Here is a 15,397-nt window from a genome sequence, read left to right on the forward strand (position 1 = left end):
TTGCAAACATATAAATTTTGTTTGTATATATAATCTTCATTTATATATTTATAAAAATAAATTTAAAAATAGAAATAAAATTTTAGTGCCAAAAACTCCACTAATTTCTTCTCTGATCCATAAAAGTAGTACTACTCTTCCCACCATATTAAATTACCTGGGGAAGGCTTGTGTCCAAAAATGCCATTGAAGAAAGCAGGCATCCGAATGCTGCCACCAATATCAGAACCCACACCAATTACTGAACAGGCAGCTGCCAGGGTGCATCCTTCTCCACCTATAAGGAAATGAAAAAAGAAAAAAAAAGAAAATGGAATTCATCTTTTCAATTAAAGAAATTAGCTAGGTTACCATTTTCACAGGATATATTTTTAACCTCTCTGTGTCTTCAGATTAAAAGTGTCTCCTGTAGAGAGCATATATTTTGGATCATGACTTAAATCCATTCTGCCAATCTATATTTTTTAAGAGAGTAATACACTTAAATTTATAATACTCATAAGAAAATACTAACATTTGACATTTTGTTACTTTTTTAGTCTTATAGTTTTCTGTCCTTCAATTACTCCATTACTATCTTCCATTGTGTTTAGTTGATATTTTGTAATATGATATATTTCTCCTTATTTTCCTTTATGTATATTATACAGATATTTTCTTTGTAGGTTCATGAGGACTACATAAACATTTAAAGTCGTAAGAATTTATTTTAAATTTATACCAATTTATATCAATTGTTTATAAAACTCTACTCATTTACAGCTCCCTCCCATTACTTTATGCAAATTATTTTCATTTATTGTGCAATCCACTAAATGAATTTATAATTTTTATTCATTTTCCTTTAAAGTCTGTAAAAAGTAAAAAAAAAAAAAAAACTCATTGCCAACCAAATTTATACTGAGATTTTATATTTGTCCATGTATTCACATTTACCAGAAAATTTATATTTTCATATAGCTTTGCTGTAACTCTCTAGCATCCTTTCATTTCAAATTAAAGGACTCCTTTGAGCATTTCTTTAAAGGACATCTAATGATAACAATATCCCTCAGGTTTTGTTTGCCTGTGAATGTCTTAATTTTCTCCTTAGTTTTGAAGGACAATTTCCCCAGATATAGAATTCTCAGTTTACAATTTCTTTTTTCCTTTCAACATATTTATAATATCATCACACTGCCTTCTTGTCTCCATATTTCTGCTTAGAAATCTCAGAGTAATTTTATTGAGGAGCCCCTTGAACAAAGTAAGTCACTTTTCTCATTTACTTTTCAAGATACTTTCTTTGTCATTGTTTTCCAATATTATGTGTCTTAGGGTGGCTCTATCTGGACTTATCCCACTTTTAGTTAATAGAGATTCTTGAATTTGCACATCCATGTTTTACTCCATTGTAGGAAACTTTTGGCCACTATTTGTACAAGTAATTTCTGGACTTTTCTCTCTCTTCCAATTCATGGCTCCTCTAATGCGCATATTGGTCTATTTCATGGTTTTCTATGATTCACCTAGTCTATGCTTAATTTTTTTCATTCTTTTTGCTTCTTAGACTCAATAATTTCAAATGAGCTGTCCTCAAGCTAACAGATATTATTCTGCCTGTTTGATTGTTCTATTCAACTTGTGTTAATCAACTTTCCGTTGTGACAAAATGCCTGAGATAACAAATGTTTAAGGAAGAAAAGTTTGTTTTGGTTCAGTTTCAGAGACTTCAGTTCATGGTTGGGTGGCTCTGTTATGTTGGGGCCCAAGATGAGGCAGTACATAATGGTGGGAATATGTGGCACAGGAGGCTGCTCACTTCATGGAAGCCAATAAGCAAAAATAGAGAAAAGGGCCAGAATCCCAATATCCCTTTCAAAGACATGTTCCCAATAACCTAACTTTCTCCAACTAGGTCCCAATTCTTAAAGGTTGCAATATCTCTCAACAGAGCCATAGGCCACAGATCAAGTCTTTAACATGAGTTTTAGGGGAACATTTTAGATCAAACCTACAGAATCTCCTGTTGTAAAATTTTCAGTTAAGTTATTGTATTTTTGAGTTCTAGAATTTCAGTCCAGTTCCTTTTAAGAATCTTGTTTTTCTTCATATACTGAATTGATTCATACTGTTTCTGGTTTCCTTTAGTTCCTTGCTAATGTCTTCCTTTTGTTTTTTTGGAACATATGTTTTGTATCATGTAAGTACAATGCCTGTGTTCATAAATGGTTTATATCACTTCATATTCTTCCTTTGAATGGACCACCTTTTCCCTTTGTATGCTTGTGTTTTGTTGTAACAACAGATTTCTGTTGAAATCTGGACATTTGGAAAAAGAGCAATATCTCACAGTCTTTGTAAACAGGTTCTATATCAGAGAAACCCTTATTTATTAGAAGCACAGGTTCTGAGCCTTGAAATCAGCCTAAGATGAAAACATAAAGTCCTTTAAGATCTTTTCTGAGAATATGTCTTGTCTAGGTATCAGTGTTTGTGGGTTTTTTTCAATTCCCTATATAAAGGAGTGCTTTTAAGTATCTTAATATCCTAAAGAGTCTTATCTCAATTCAGTTTTTTCTTGGGTCCTTATATCTTCAATTGTATTCTTGTATACATAAAGTCTTTCCCCAGGTGTCTGTGGGTCTGTAGTACATCTACAACACTGAAGAGTAGTGCCCATCTTTGCAGTCACTGACATGAAGTCCAAGCTATCCTGATATTCTCCACATGAGCTCCAATTTAAGGAAAACAGAAACAAGTCTTTCACACAGCCCCCAGGCAACTTAAAATACTGGAAGTAAGTTCTGTTCTGTTTCCTCTATTTCCAGGGAGTGAATTGGGAATTAAGCTGTTGCTTCCTGACTATCACACTATATCAGAGATGGGGTGGATTACTGTTAAGCAAATATTTTGTGAAATTTCCTACCACTTTTAATGTGGATTTTTCTTGATTATGTGTTTTCTTGGTGGCTGTGGATTTTTTGCTATTTTCCAGGATACTTTTGTATTAATTAGCTATCACTACATGTTCCTTTTAATGATTTCATAAGGGGAGTGAAGGCCCTACAGCTTTCCAATCTGATATACTGCTGAAAAAAATGCCTCCACAATTTTTGATAAGTTGCATTTTTATTCTTATTTAGTTTGAAATATTTTTAAATGTCTCTTGGGACTTCTTTAATAGATTTATTATTTCAAAGTATGCTATTCAATTTCCATGTATTTTGAGTATTTTCTAGCTATCTTCCTGTAACTGATTTCTAATTTAATTTCATTGTGGTTTGAGGCTACGTATATTTTCATTCTTTAAAATTTGTCTAAGAATGCCTCATAGCCCAGAACATGGCCTATCTTGATGAATTATTCCCTATGTACTTCAGAATGAGTTTTCTGCAGTTCTAGAATGAAGTGTTCTATAAATGTCAATCAGGTTCAGTTGTTGATGTTTTTAAAATATGTCCTTACTAATTTTCTGTCAATAAGACGTATCAATTAACTGATAAAGAGCTATTGTCATCTATGATGTGTTTGTTTAGGTCTCCCCTGTTATCTTTGGGTTTCATAAAAACCTTTTAAATAATACCTACGATGCACAGTTATTCCAGTTTATTTCTCTGCTAAACAGGACCCCTTTTTATATGGCAGTGAGGTATTTGAGGGAAGGAAGGAGAAATATTGTATGGTCCTGTGATTAGATCTTAGTTATTTATTTAGGTTCTTCCACTGTCCTGTGACCCTTACAACATGTGCTTCTCAGATTTGTTTTGTTTTTTCTACTTAGATGGGAGAAGAAATATAGAAGGGAATGGACATGAGTCTCTCCTTTCCCCAATTTATGTCAATTAGTCTCTGGCAAAACCATAGTCAGTTAGATTCTGATAAAATAGTTTCTCAGAGGACATTCCTTGTTAGAAGAATAGAAATATTCTTTGGAAATATTGCAAAGTAGATACTTCCCCCTACTCCTACCACAGTGTGAAGGAACTTTTTTCCAATCTTCATTGTAAGAACCTGGTAAAGTCCCTAGAGTTGAAACACATGAAACATTGGAGCCACTTGGAAATTTTAACCCTCCAACTTCACACTGAACTTCAGCAAGCCATTAATGTAGCTTTAGTGTTCCCTTTTCTGTGTATCCTTTTCTTTACACCTTCTAGGCTTCTGCTTTAGTAAGTTTTGATCATCTGTATATGCTTGTCTTTCTCCTCAATTTTGGGGCAGCACTTTGCCCTAAGATTTCGATATTCTTGCCAATTTAAGAATGGTTGTCAATTTTCCATCTGTTCCAGTTTTTCTCACTATGTGGATGGAAGTAGTAACTCTCAAGTTCTTCATATGCCAGAAGAGAAACCTGAAATCACACTTAATGTTTTAGTCATCACAATAAATTTACAAGGCAGTTTTTATTATTATTGTAAATTCACAGCTGAGGATACTGATCCCCAAGCCTCTACTCTATGTGATCTTCTTTCAGTTCACTGAACACACTAAGAATACCACTTCAAGGCATTTGTGCTTTCTGTTCCCTCTACTTACATTGCTTCCTGGCTTACCTGCTCCTTCTCCTAATGAGTCACCAAATTTCTCTGATCAGATGAGTTTCAACATAAATATTAAGTCCTCAGAGAGGTTTTCTATGACCACATCTGCTATATTCAGTTTCTGTTACAAAGTTATCAGTGCTCAATATTCTTATTTTATCACCTTTGTCTCCAGAAGGAATAGATAATGAGCTAAAGCATCTTCATTAACTCACATTCTCTCCTTTTTTCTCATCACACATAAATACACACATACACACATGGGCACACTTACAAGAAATAAGAATATGAGTGATCATTGTCACAATGCTCTTCAATGATCTGTCTCACATTGTCACATTTCACAACTTCCTTTACCATTATTATTGCCCATTGCTTTCTCAAAGTTTTGTGCAATATTATATCTACTCCTCACTGGGATTCCTTAACTAATATGTCTAACTCACCAGAACTTCCACCTACAATATGCTGTAAATCATATGGGTTGTTGGATCGGCCATAGATCTTGTTACTGGATTCATACCACATGCACAATTCACTACAGTTGGTTATGCCAATGGGGATGGCACCTGCTTCCTTCAATAAAGCTACCACAGTGGCATCTGATTTTGAAATAGCATCACGACGGTTCACAAGGCCAGAAGAATTGGGCATTCCTATAACAGTCATAGAAAAGAAAGTTTAAATGTTATTAAATAAAAAGAGTGACTGCTTGTTGAGAATCTACAAAAAAATAACCTGGCAGTTATACAAGATAATCTTCTTGGTACTGAAAGGTGGTATGACATATTGAAAAGTGCACAGGTTTTGGAGTCAGAACAGTTCAAATTTGAACTCTATACCAAACCAACTTTTCAAACTTTGGACAAGTCACTCAACTTTTATAAATCTCAGTTTATATGATGATTAAATGAGAGAATAAATGCAAAGCATCCAAATATTTAATAAATAAAAGCTTTATAAATTTCACCATCCAACAACCCAAACTCTTACATCCATTTATTACTCCTGAATATGTCTAGAAAAATGGAAAGATTGCATCAAGATCTTGCCAAAACATAGAGAGATGTCAACAAAGGACCAAGGCATATAGGAAATTTGGTATAAAATAGAAGTGGAGTCAGGTTAGTGGCTTTAATCCCATTGGCCTGGGACGCTGAGACAGGAGGATTCCAAGTTCAAGGTCAGCCTCAGCAACTTAGCAAGGCCCTAAGCAAGTTAGTTAGAACCCATCTCAAAATAAAAAATAATGGGCTGAGAATTTGCTCAGTAGTAAAGTAACTGGGTTAACTCTCTAGTATCAAGTAAAATAAAATAAAATAAAATAAAAATAAATAGAAGTGGCACTGAGGTCAATAAGGAAAGAATAACATTAATGGTTACACTAGCTTTTAATATGAAAACATATGCCTATATCATACCGTAAACAAAACAATATAGAAATACTAACCACTTAAATGTGGAAAAATAAAGCTTACAGGTTTATACTATGTAAGTCAAAGACCAAAAATAATTGATTTCTCTCACCTATATAAAAAAGTATAACCTAAATTTAATGATAGGGAAAAACAGAAAACCTGAAACTAGGAACATTCTATAAGAAAACTGCCTGGTACTCATCAAAAGTGTCCTGAAATACAGAAAGAAAATGAAAAACTGTTTCAAATTAAAGAACACTAAAGATACCTAGCATGTGGATTCAATGTGTGATAGTATCACAGAGAAAAAAAAGAAAACTATGACAGACATTATTGCAACAATTAGTGAATTTGCAATATTGGCTGAAGGTATATAACAGTATTATTTCACTGTTAAAAGTCCTGAATTTGACAACTATATGGTAACTACGCATGAGTACCCATTTTATTAAGAAATATAGTGATATGTTTAAAAGTAAAGAGACTTAATATGTGCAACCTATTCTCAAATGGTTCATAAAATAGGGAGCAAAGGAGAAGGAATGGAAGGATTGTGAGAGCAAAAGAGAGAGATGGGAGAGGAAGAGGAAAAGAAAGGAAAATAAAATGAGACAGAAAAAAAGGAGATTGAGAGAAATTAAACAAATTATGCAAAAAGTATTAGTAATCAGTGAATATAAATAAAGGGCATATTTGAGTTGTTTGTACTATTCTTATAAAATGTTACATGTTTGCAATTATTTACATACAAAAACTTTAAAACAAATTGGTTCAAGTTCACACAACAAGGAAAAGAGAAAGCTAAGATTAAGTTACAGATCCATAGACATTTACCTCTGTATTTCTACCATACTCCCATTCAATTGTCATTGAAGTAAAGATTATAGGTATAGGATAATATACTTCAACTTATTTATTTACTTTAATTTTAAAAAATCTATTTGAACATGCCTGTACTTTGTGTCCTGTTGTAATTGTCAATTAGTTCAGCATTTCTATTATAATTTAACAAACCTTGATTTTATTGGATATATTCAACCTTGTCAAAATATATAATCCCTTTTAGATAGTGCTAGCTTCACTTCTTTTACTTTTTTTTGCTGAGGAATTTTTACAGCAATATTCAGGGGGATAATTGGTCTATAATTTCTTTTATTGTGATATCTTCACTTAGGTTTGCTATTAGGGTGACACTGGCCTCAAATAATTAGTTATTATTATTAGTTCTGTTTTACAGAAGAGTTTTTGGTATTATTTCTTAACTAAATATTTGATAGAATTCATTAGTGAAGTCATCACAGCCTGGGTTATTCTTTATGTAGAGATTTTTATTTACTATGGATTTCTTTACTTGCTATAGCCTACTCATATTTTCCCTTTGCTTTGGACTCATTTTTTCTTTATTTGTGTCTTTCTGGAAATCTATTCCATTTAAATTGTCTAATTTGTTGGAATGAAGTTTTTCATTATATTATCTTATAATTATTTTAAAGCTTTAGAAACTATAGTCATGCCACCTGTTTCCTTTCTATTTGATTAATATATTTTTTCTTCTCTTTTATTATCACATTAGTAAAAGTTTGACAGAATTGTTGATCTTTCCAAAGAATCAAAATATTAGTTCATTGATCTTAACAATTTTTTAGTGTTTTTATCTTGTTGATTACACTCTAAACTTTATCATTTCCTTCCTTCTTTCTTTAGGTTGTTTGTTTTTCATTTAATAGTTTGCTAAGTCGGAAACTTAAGTTATTGATTTGAAATCTTTTTTCTTCTCAAATATACTCAAAGGCCATAAATTTACCTCTATATACTCTTTTAGCTCATACAATAAGTTTTGTTACATTCTTATTTTATTTTCATTTAGTTCAAAGGTCCCCTGATAATTTATTTGGCCCATGTATTTTTTAAAAGCATGATGGTACATCCACAAGACACTAATTTATTTGAAAAAAAAAACCCTGTAAGTAAATAGCAAAAAGAACAGTGGAGTAGAAGGAAGGGACCAAGGTGTGAGAGGGGAAGGATGGGGATATACTGGGAACTGAAGTAGAACTATTTATAATCCCTGCTTTTATAATTATGTCATAGTATATTCTATTGTCACATATAACTAAAAATAACCAATAAAAATGTTATGTTAAAAATAAATAAAAATAGGATCAAAATTCTAAAAAAGATAGTATTCCCTTTAATATTTATATTACACTAAGTAAATTTTAAAATTAATTAGTCTTATATTTAAGAGCATACATGATCACTTTAAAACCAGATTTTAATAATCCTTTGTAATATATATGAAATAATACAAAACTTTATAATATAGTATTATAGTTAAAATTTAAAAATAAAATCACTCTAAGAATCCCTAAAAAAAAGTATATTGATTAATTTCCAAATATTGGGAATTTTCCTTTGCATTTGAGTTAATCAGGAAGTTACACAATGAGTGTTACACTATAAATAGAGCACAAGCTTGTATAGAATCTGAGCATGGCTTTAGGCAAACCATCTGAAGTTTCATATGAGCCTCAACTCATCTATTTGAAAAATGAGATAATACTAATCAATACAATAATAGTGGGGAACTTTACTCTGCTGTGAGTCCTAATGAGTTCTGAACACAGTGGTCTCATATGCCATATAGGTGTAACATAGGATGACCTTTGGTGAATATTTTCTCTCATTTCAAAAGACTTCCACTTTGATAGTGACCTTTTCATTTTATATGTTCAGAAAATGTATGCCACTTCTGAGTTCAACTCATGTAGTAAAAAAGAGGGGTGGGAGAGATGGGGGAAGGAAAAATAACAGAATGAGACAAATATCATTACCCTACGTACATGTATGATTACACAAATGGTGCGACTCTACTTCATGTACAACCAGAGAAACAACAGTTGTACAACATTTGTTTACAATGAATCAATAAATTATTAAAAAAAAAAAAAGAAAAAACAGAAAACAAACGATTCATAAGTATAAAACAACAAATAAATAAACAGGATAATACCTTGTAATTGGAAAGCTTCCTTTACTGTCAAAGGAACCCCAAGGAAGGGCCATTTCTTTTCCAGAGTGGCTTCATCTTCCAGTTTCTCTGCAAGCCTTTCATCAACAGCATGAGCCTCTTTTCTGGCTTCCTCAAACCTAGGAAGAAATTAAACAGCATAAATATAAACTACATAAAGTAACCATCTACCCAACTTTATTAAAAGGACAGATATGATCAGAATATAACTAATATACTTGCCAAATGTCTTATAAAGTGAACATTTAAGTCAGTGATTCTCCTTTTAAGAATCCATCATAAAATAGTGATCTAACATACTAACAAGGATCACTGTGGAAAGCTGATTGGTATATCATTATTTGTATTAAAAATGAAGCAACCTGTCATCAAATAAATCATGAGATGTCTACTATAGACAACTGTACAGTTGCTTTAAAGTTTCTTTGCTCTTTGGAAATTCTTATTATGCAACATGACTGTATTTAAATGAAGAGATCACAGTATGATATTTATAACATAATCACAAACATATGAAAATGTACATATATGTGTAAGCAAACTAAAACATTAAGAGTGAATAACAACTCCTTTGGTGCAAAGATGAGTCCTTGCACTTTACAAATTTTCTAGAATATGTACTAGAAAATATATATAGCAATACTCAGAAGGAAATCCAATAAATCACTATGTATGAATGTATGTACTAATATAAACACCCAAGTATACAAATACAATGGAATTTCTCAGTATTTCAACTAATAACTCTTCAAAACAGGAATTCAAAATTGTCTAAATAGCATGTCATATGATTGTAAAATCTTTAAAGGAAATTAAGGAATCCAAGTAAGAAAATAAGTCAAATATTCTCTGTCTGCTTATGCCAGAAGTGCGGGGGCATCTGGAATTCCATCCAGTGCTTGACAAAGATCCTCTGGAGGATGATTGCAAAGGCTCATCCTAAAAGGAATTGCCAGATGTTTTGCTCCAAAGCATGGTGTTTTCTCTGCTGTGTTTCTCTGATAATATATTACTCATTTCAGTCTGAACGGATTGCTTAAGGGGATGAAGGGAATACAACAAAAATTCCAGAAAATATTACCTACAATCTGAAAAACAATGGGTCTTTACCACTAACAAAATTAAAAATAATTTTGCAACCGTGCAATGAGTCCCTGAAAGCCTCTGGAGAAAATAGTTGTAGATCTGCCTTTGTCTCCAACAGGCTGGTTAAATTTTAACAATGGTTTTGTTTATGTGTGGTGGTGAGGTAAGAGAATAAGGTTCCACAACATTCCTTCCTTCCTACAAAGAATATGTCACCCCTATAATATATGTTGGCACACAATAACCATTGGGACCGCTGCCCTCCTGTAACCCTTAACTCAGCAATTTAGATATTAACCAGAGGGACCTAATAGAAATGATCACATGAGATTACTTGTCTATCACTTTAACCGCGAGAATAATAAGAATAGTCTTAGGTCACATAGAGTTTAGATATTAAAGAAATAAACATTGTATTAGATCATTGACGTAGTTACATATTCTTAAAACAATTGTGATTAGGTAAGGATGATCTGTAAGTTTGTTTTCTGCCTATGCTTTGGAAACTTCTTTAATATTAACCACAAGACTGCCATTATAGCCTGAAAAAAAAATGTATATAAACCTAGCCTTCTCCAGAATAAAGTGGAATTGATTGCACCAGAACTAGAGTCTGTGTCTTTCATTCTCCATCCATCGCCGACGCTGTCTCCCCGCGCCCTGTTTACCGGTGTGGAACCCATGGACTCCTGCTAGGGCTGGACCCCGGCACAGAAGACTTCGCCAGAAGACTTCTAGAGCTGATAAATTCAGAAAATCAGCAGGATACAATAGCAATATACATAAATCAACAGTTTCTCCATACTTCAATAATGAATATGCTGAGAAAGAAATCAGGGAAACTATCCCACAATTCCCTCAAAAAATACTTAGTAATAAATCTAACCAAGGAGATGAAAAATTTATACAATTAAAACTTCAGAACACTGAAGGAAGAAACTGAAGACCTTAGAAGATGGGAAGAGCTCCTGTGTTCTTGCATAGGCAGAATTAATGTTAAAATGACTGTTCTGGTTTGGATGTGAGGTGTCCCCCAAAAGTTCATGTGTGAGACAATGCAAGAAGTTTCAGAGGAGAAATGATTGGGTTATAAGAGTCCTAACCCAATCAGTTAATTAATCCCCTGGTAGAGATTAACTGAATGGTAATTGAAGTGATAGGGTGTGGCTGGAGGAGGTGGAAATTGGGGGTATGACTTTGGGGTATGTATTATTAACTGACAAGTAAAAACTCTCTCTCTCTCTCTGTTTCCTGACCACCATGTGAGCTGCTTCCCTCTTCCACACTCTTCTGCCATGATGTTCTACCTCACCTTGAGCCCTGAGTAATAGAGCCTGCTGTCTGTGGTTTGAGACCTCTGAAACTGTGAGTCTGCAAAGAAACTTTTCCTCCCCTAAAATTGTTCTGGTCAGATCTTTTAATCACAACAGAGAAATAGCTAACTAAAACAATGACCATAGTATGCAAAGCAATACACAGATTCAATGCAGTCTCCATCAAAACACCAAAGAAATTCTTCTTAGAACTAGAAAAAAGTCCTAAACTTCATTTGGAAGAATAAAAGACACAGAATGGTCAAAGTAATCCTGAGCAAGAAAAGTGATGCTGGAGGTGTCACAATACCTGATCTAAAATTACAATACAAAACTAGAGTAACAAAAATGCATGGGATTTGATATCAAAATAGACACAGAGTACAGTAAGAGACACAGAGATAAACCCACATAAATATAAGCATCTGATACTAAACAAAGGTGTCAAAAACATGTTGGAGAAAAGACAGCCTTTTAAACAAACTGTGCTAGAAAAATGGATATCCATATGAAGACAAATTAAACTATATCCCTATATTTCACCCTGCACAATAGTCAAATCAAAGTAGATCAAAAACCTAGGAATTAGGCCAGACACTGCAACTGCTAAGAAAATATTGAATCAAAACCTCATGTGTGTACAATGAATCAAAATTTTTAAAAAAACATCATGTTGCTAAAGGCACTGACTTCCTTATAAACATTCCTAAAACTCAAAAAATAAAATCAAGAATCAATAATTGGGACATAAGATTATATAGCAAGAAAATGATTAAGAGAATGAAGGGAGAGAGCCTATAGAATGGGAGAAAATCTTTACCAGCTGCTCCTCTGACAGGGGATTAATATTTGGAATATAAAAAGAACACAAAAAGCTTAACACTAAAAAAACTCAATTAATAAATGGGCAAAAGAACTAAATGAACATTTCTCAAAACAAGAAACACAAATGGTCAACAAATATATCAAATATATAAAAAAAAGGTTCTACATCTCTAGCAATTGGGAAATGCAAATCAAAACTACACTGACATTTCATCTCACTCCATTCAGAATGGCCATTATCAAGAATACTGCTAATAATAAATGCCAGCAAGAATGTGGGGAAAAGGTACACTCAAATATTGTTGCTGGGACTGCAAATTAGCACAACCCCACTCAGGAAAGTAATATGGAAATTCATCAAAAAACTAGAATTAGAACCATCACATGACCCAGGTATCCCACTCCTTGGTACTTATGGAAAAACACTAAAATTGGCATATATATTGATATGGCCACATCAATGTTTATAACAGCACAATTCATAATAGCCAAATTATGGAATCAGTTCTGATGTCCATCATAAATGAATGGATTAATAAAATGTGACTGTAGTTTTACTCAGCCATAAAAATAAATGAAATTATGGCATTTGCTGGTAAATTAATAGAACTGGTGGAGAACATTGTGCTAAGGGAAATAAGCCATATTCAGAAAATCAAGGGTAGAATGTTTTCTCTCACATGTGGAAGTTATAGAAAACTAAGGAGAAAGAGGGCATATCAAATACCATAAAGATAGTGAAGTAGAAGAAAATTGAGAGGGAGGAAGGAGGGACAGAAAAGGGGAGGAAACGTGGAATCAATTTAACAAAATCACACTGTGTGTATTTATATATAAATATACCACAGTGAATTTCATCTTCATGTATATGTATAAAGCACTAATCAAGAATAAATGAATAAATGAGTAAAAGGAGGACCAGTAGAGTAGAGTAAGGAGAATAGAAGGAGGGATTTAGGGAGGGAAAGCGAGGGGCAACTGGGACTGAAATAGAGTAAATCAAATTTCATGCATGTATGATTTTGTCAAAATGAACTCAACTATTATGTATAACTATAATGCACTAATAAAAAACATTTTTAAAAAACCCAGGTGGGTTTGGACAATTTCCATCTTCACATAACTAAAGGACTGTCATGCAGAAAAGTGAACAGAATTATTTCACATGGTAACTGAATCCAATGGGTTAAAGCCATAGCAAAAGAGATTGTAGCTACACTCAAACTCCACCAAAGTGAAATGGTCAATGAGTTCTCCATCACAGAAAGAGTTTAAGCCAATTTTGAACTTGGGTGTGGTAGGAATAGGTAGAAGCAACGGGAGAATTGGCAGACTAGATACCTCCTAGGCATGCAATTTGGTGATTTTTATGATAATCTCTCAGTCTTACCTTTTAAATACAGTATTAGTGTTTGATCTCCAACTTCATTTATAATTCCCATCAATAAAATCCTTATGGAATACATCTCCCAATAAGGCAGCAAAGATTAGAATGTGTAAAAAGGGATGTATATACCCATCCTTTGTTTAATAATACAATATTTCTCTTGGAAAAAAAAAGTTCACACAAAACTTTTCTCTTGCAAAAAAAAGTTCTCTTGCAAGTTCCCTAAAATGGAGGATTTATCACTGTAAGGTGTAAATGCTAATGTTAGTCATTGCTCCATCAAGGTCACCAAAATGCCTGATAAGAACAACTTCTAGGAGAAAAGATTTATGTTGGCCCATGGTTTCAAATGATTCAGTCTATAGTTGGCTGTCTACAAGGTAAAAACATATTGTGGCAGGGCAAGGCAAATTATGCTATGTCCATATATTAATATATCACAATGAATACCATTTTTATATATAACTATTATACACAAATTTAAAAATTAGAAAAGAGATCATTAGAGTAAAGGAATGGGAGGTACTGGGGAAGGAAATTGAACAAATGTTATGTACATTTACAAATACATCACCATCAGTCCCACTCTTATGGATAATTATAATGCACACACACACAAAGCTAAACACAAAGGAAAAGCAAAGTAATAATGTCAAGTATTGCAGACATTGTTGGTTGCCTACCTCAAGATCCACTTTTATCCTGTATTAACAAAACCTCAATTTTTTCAGGCACTTATCTTTCTTTTACTGCCATGTGCTTTAGAGAAAATGCTCTAATTGCTAGCTTTAAGAATATGATTTCAGGAACTGGGATGATAGTACAGTGGTAGAGTGCTTGCCTAGCACATGTGAGGCCCTGGATTCAGTTCTCAGCACTGCATAAAAATAAATAAAATAAAATGAAATAAAATAAAGGTATTGTGTCCATATACAACTTAAAAATATTTTACAAGAAGAGTATGATTTCTTATTTAACACAATCACAGTGATGCTATTCATCTTGCCAGAAATTTGTTTACCTATTGACATCTGACCACAGTTTTGGTTCTTGAGACATGAGGCCTGGCAGTCATCTTACATTATGAAATGATCTATTTTGAGAATAAGGTTGACAAATGAGGATGTCCAAAACAAGACTAAATACTTAGGCTATTGATGACATTTTTCATCCGATGAATCAATCAATCCTTGAGCTAACCTATCAAAAGATTTTCTGTTTTATGGAATAATACATTTTGTTTATTGTTGTCAGTGATTTCGAGCTGTTATTTTTGTTGTTGTTGTTACTGTTTACTATTAAAAGCATTCGAAGTGTTAAAGTTAGTAGGGCATTTTTAAATTTAGTTGTAGAGATGGAAGCTGATTTAGTGAATGTAGGTATAAAAAGGAAGTGAGGGTTCAGAAAAAGTAAGTGTTAAGTAAAATTTTTAGCAGCTTGTATATGTCAGAAAAATGAGAGTGCTATGATAGCCTGTTAGGTATGACAAGCTATTAATATGAAAATATTATATTCTACCCCCTCAAATAATCTAGCCATTCAAAAGACAATATAGGCAGATGGTCATAGCCCAGGATTTGGAGAAAGACTGATCTGGGATTGTTACATGGCTTTGCAACTGAGAAATTCCTAAACCTCAGTTTATCCAACTATAACATTTTTGTATCAAAACATGGATGCACTGTCATTAAAATGAAATAAAGTTGAAAATATAGCATTTAACACATAAGAGATATTCAATAAATAGTGGCTATTACATCATCATTACTAGTATCATCAGGTTCTTCTGACAATAAAAATATCCCTGTTGGGAA

At 33.0% G+C, this 15,397-nt stretch overlaps 1 protein-coding gene across 4 annotated transcripts in view; it reads right to left on the minus strand.

The window, feature by feature from the left end:
- Positions 1-15,397, minus strand: part of Faah2 (fatty acid amide hydrolase 2) — a 196,026-nt gene that overhangs the window by 162,542 nt on the left and 18,087 nt on the right. For 3 of the 4 annotated variants that reach the window (XM_047538010.1, XM_047538011.1, XM_047538009.1), the window contains exons 3-5: positions 8,955-9,091; positions 4,970-5,179; positions 158-277 (exon numbers count right to left, since the gene is read on the minus strand). In XM_047538010.1, coding sequence (XP_047393966.1) covers positions 158-277; positions 4,970-5,179; positions 8,955-9,091 — 467 coding nt within the window. The remainder of the gene's footprint in view (positions 1-157; positions 278-4,969; positions 5,180-8,954; positions 9,092-15,397) is intronic. The other variant, XM_047538012.1, reaches the window with a different exon arrangement.

The sequence above is a fragment of the Sciurus carolinensis genome, unplaced genomic scaffold (assembly GCF_902686445.1).
Source record: "Sciurus carolinensis unplaced genomic scaffold, mSciCar1.2, whole genome shotgun sequence".
NCBI lineage: Eukaryota > Metazoa > Chordata > Mammalia > Rodentia > Sciuridae > Sciurus > Sciurus carolinensis.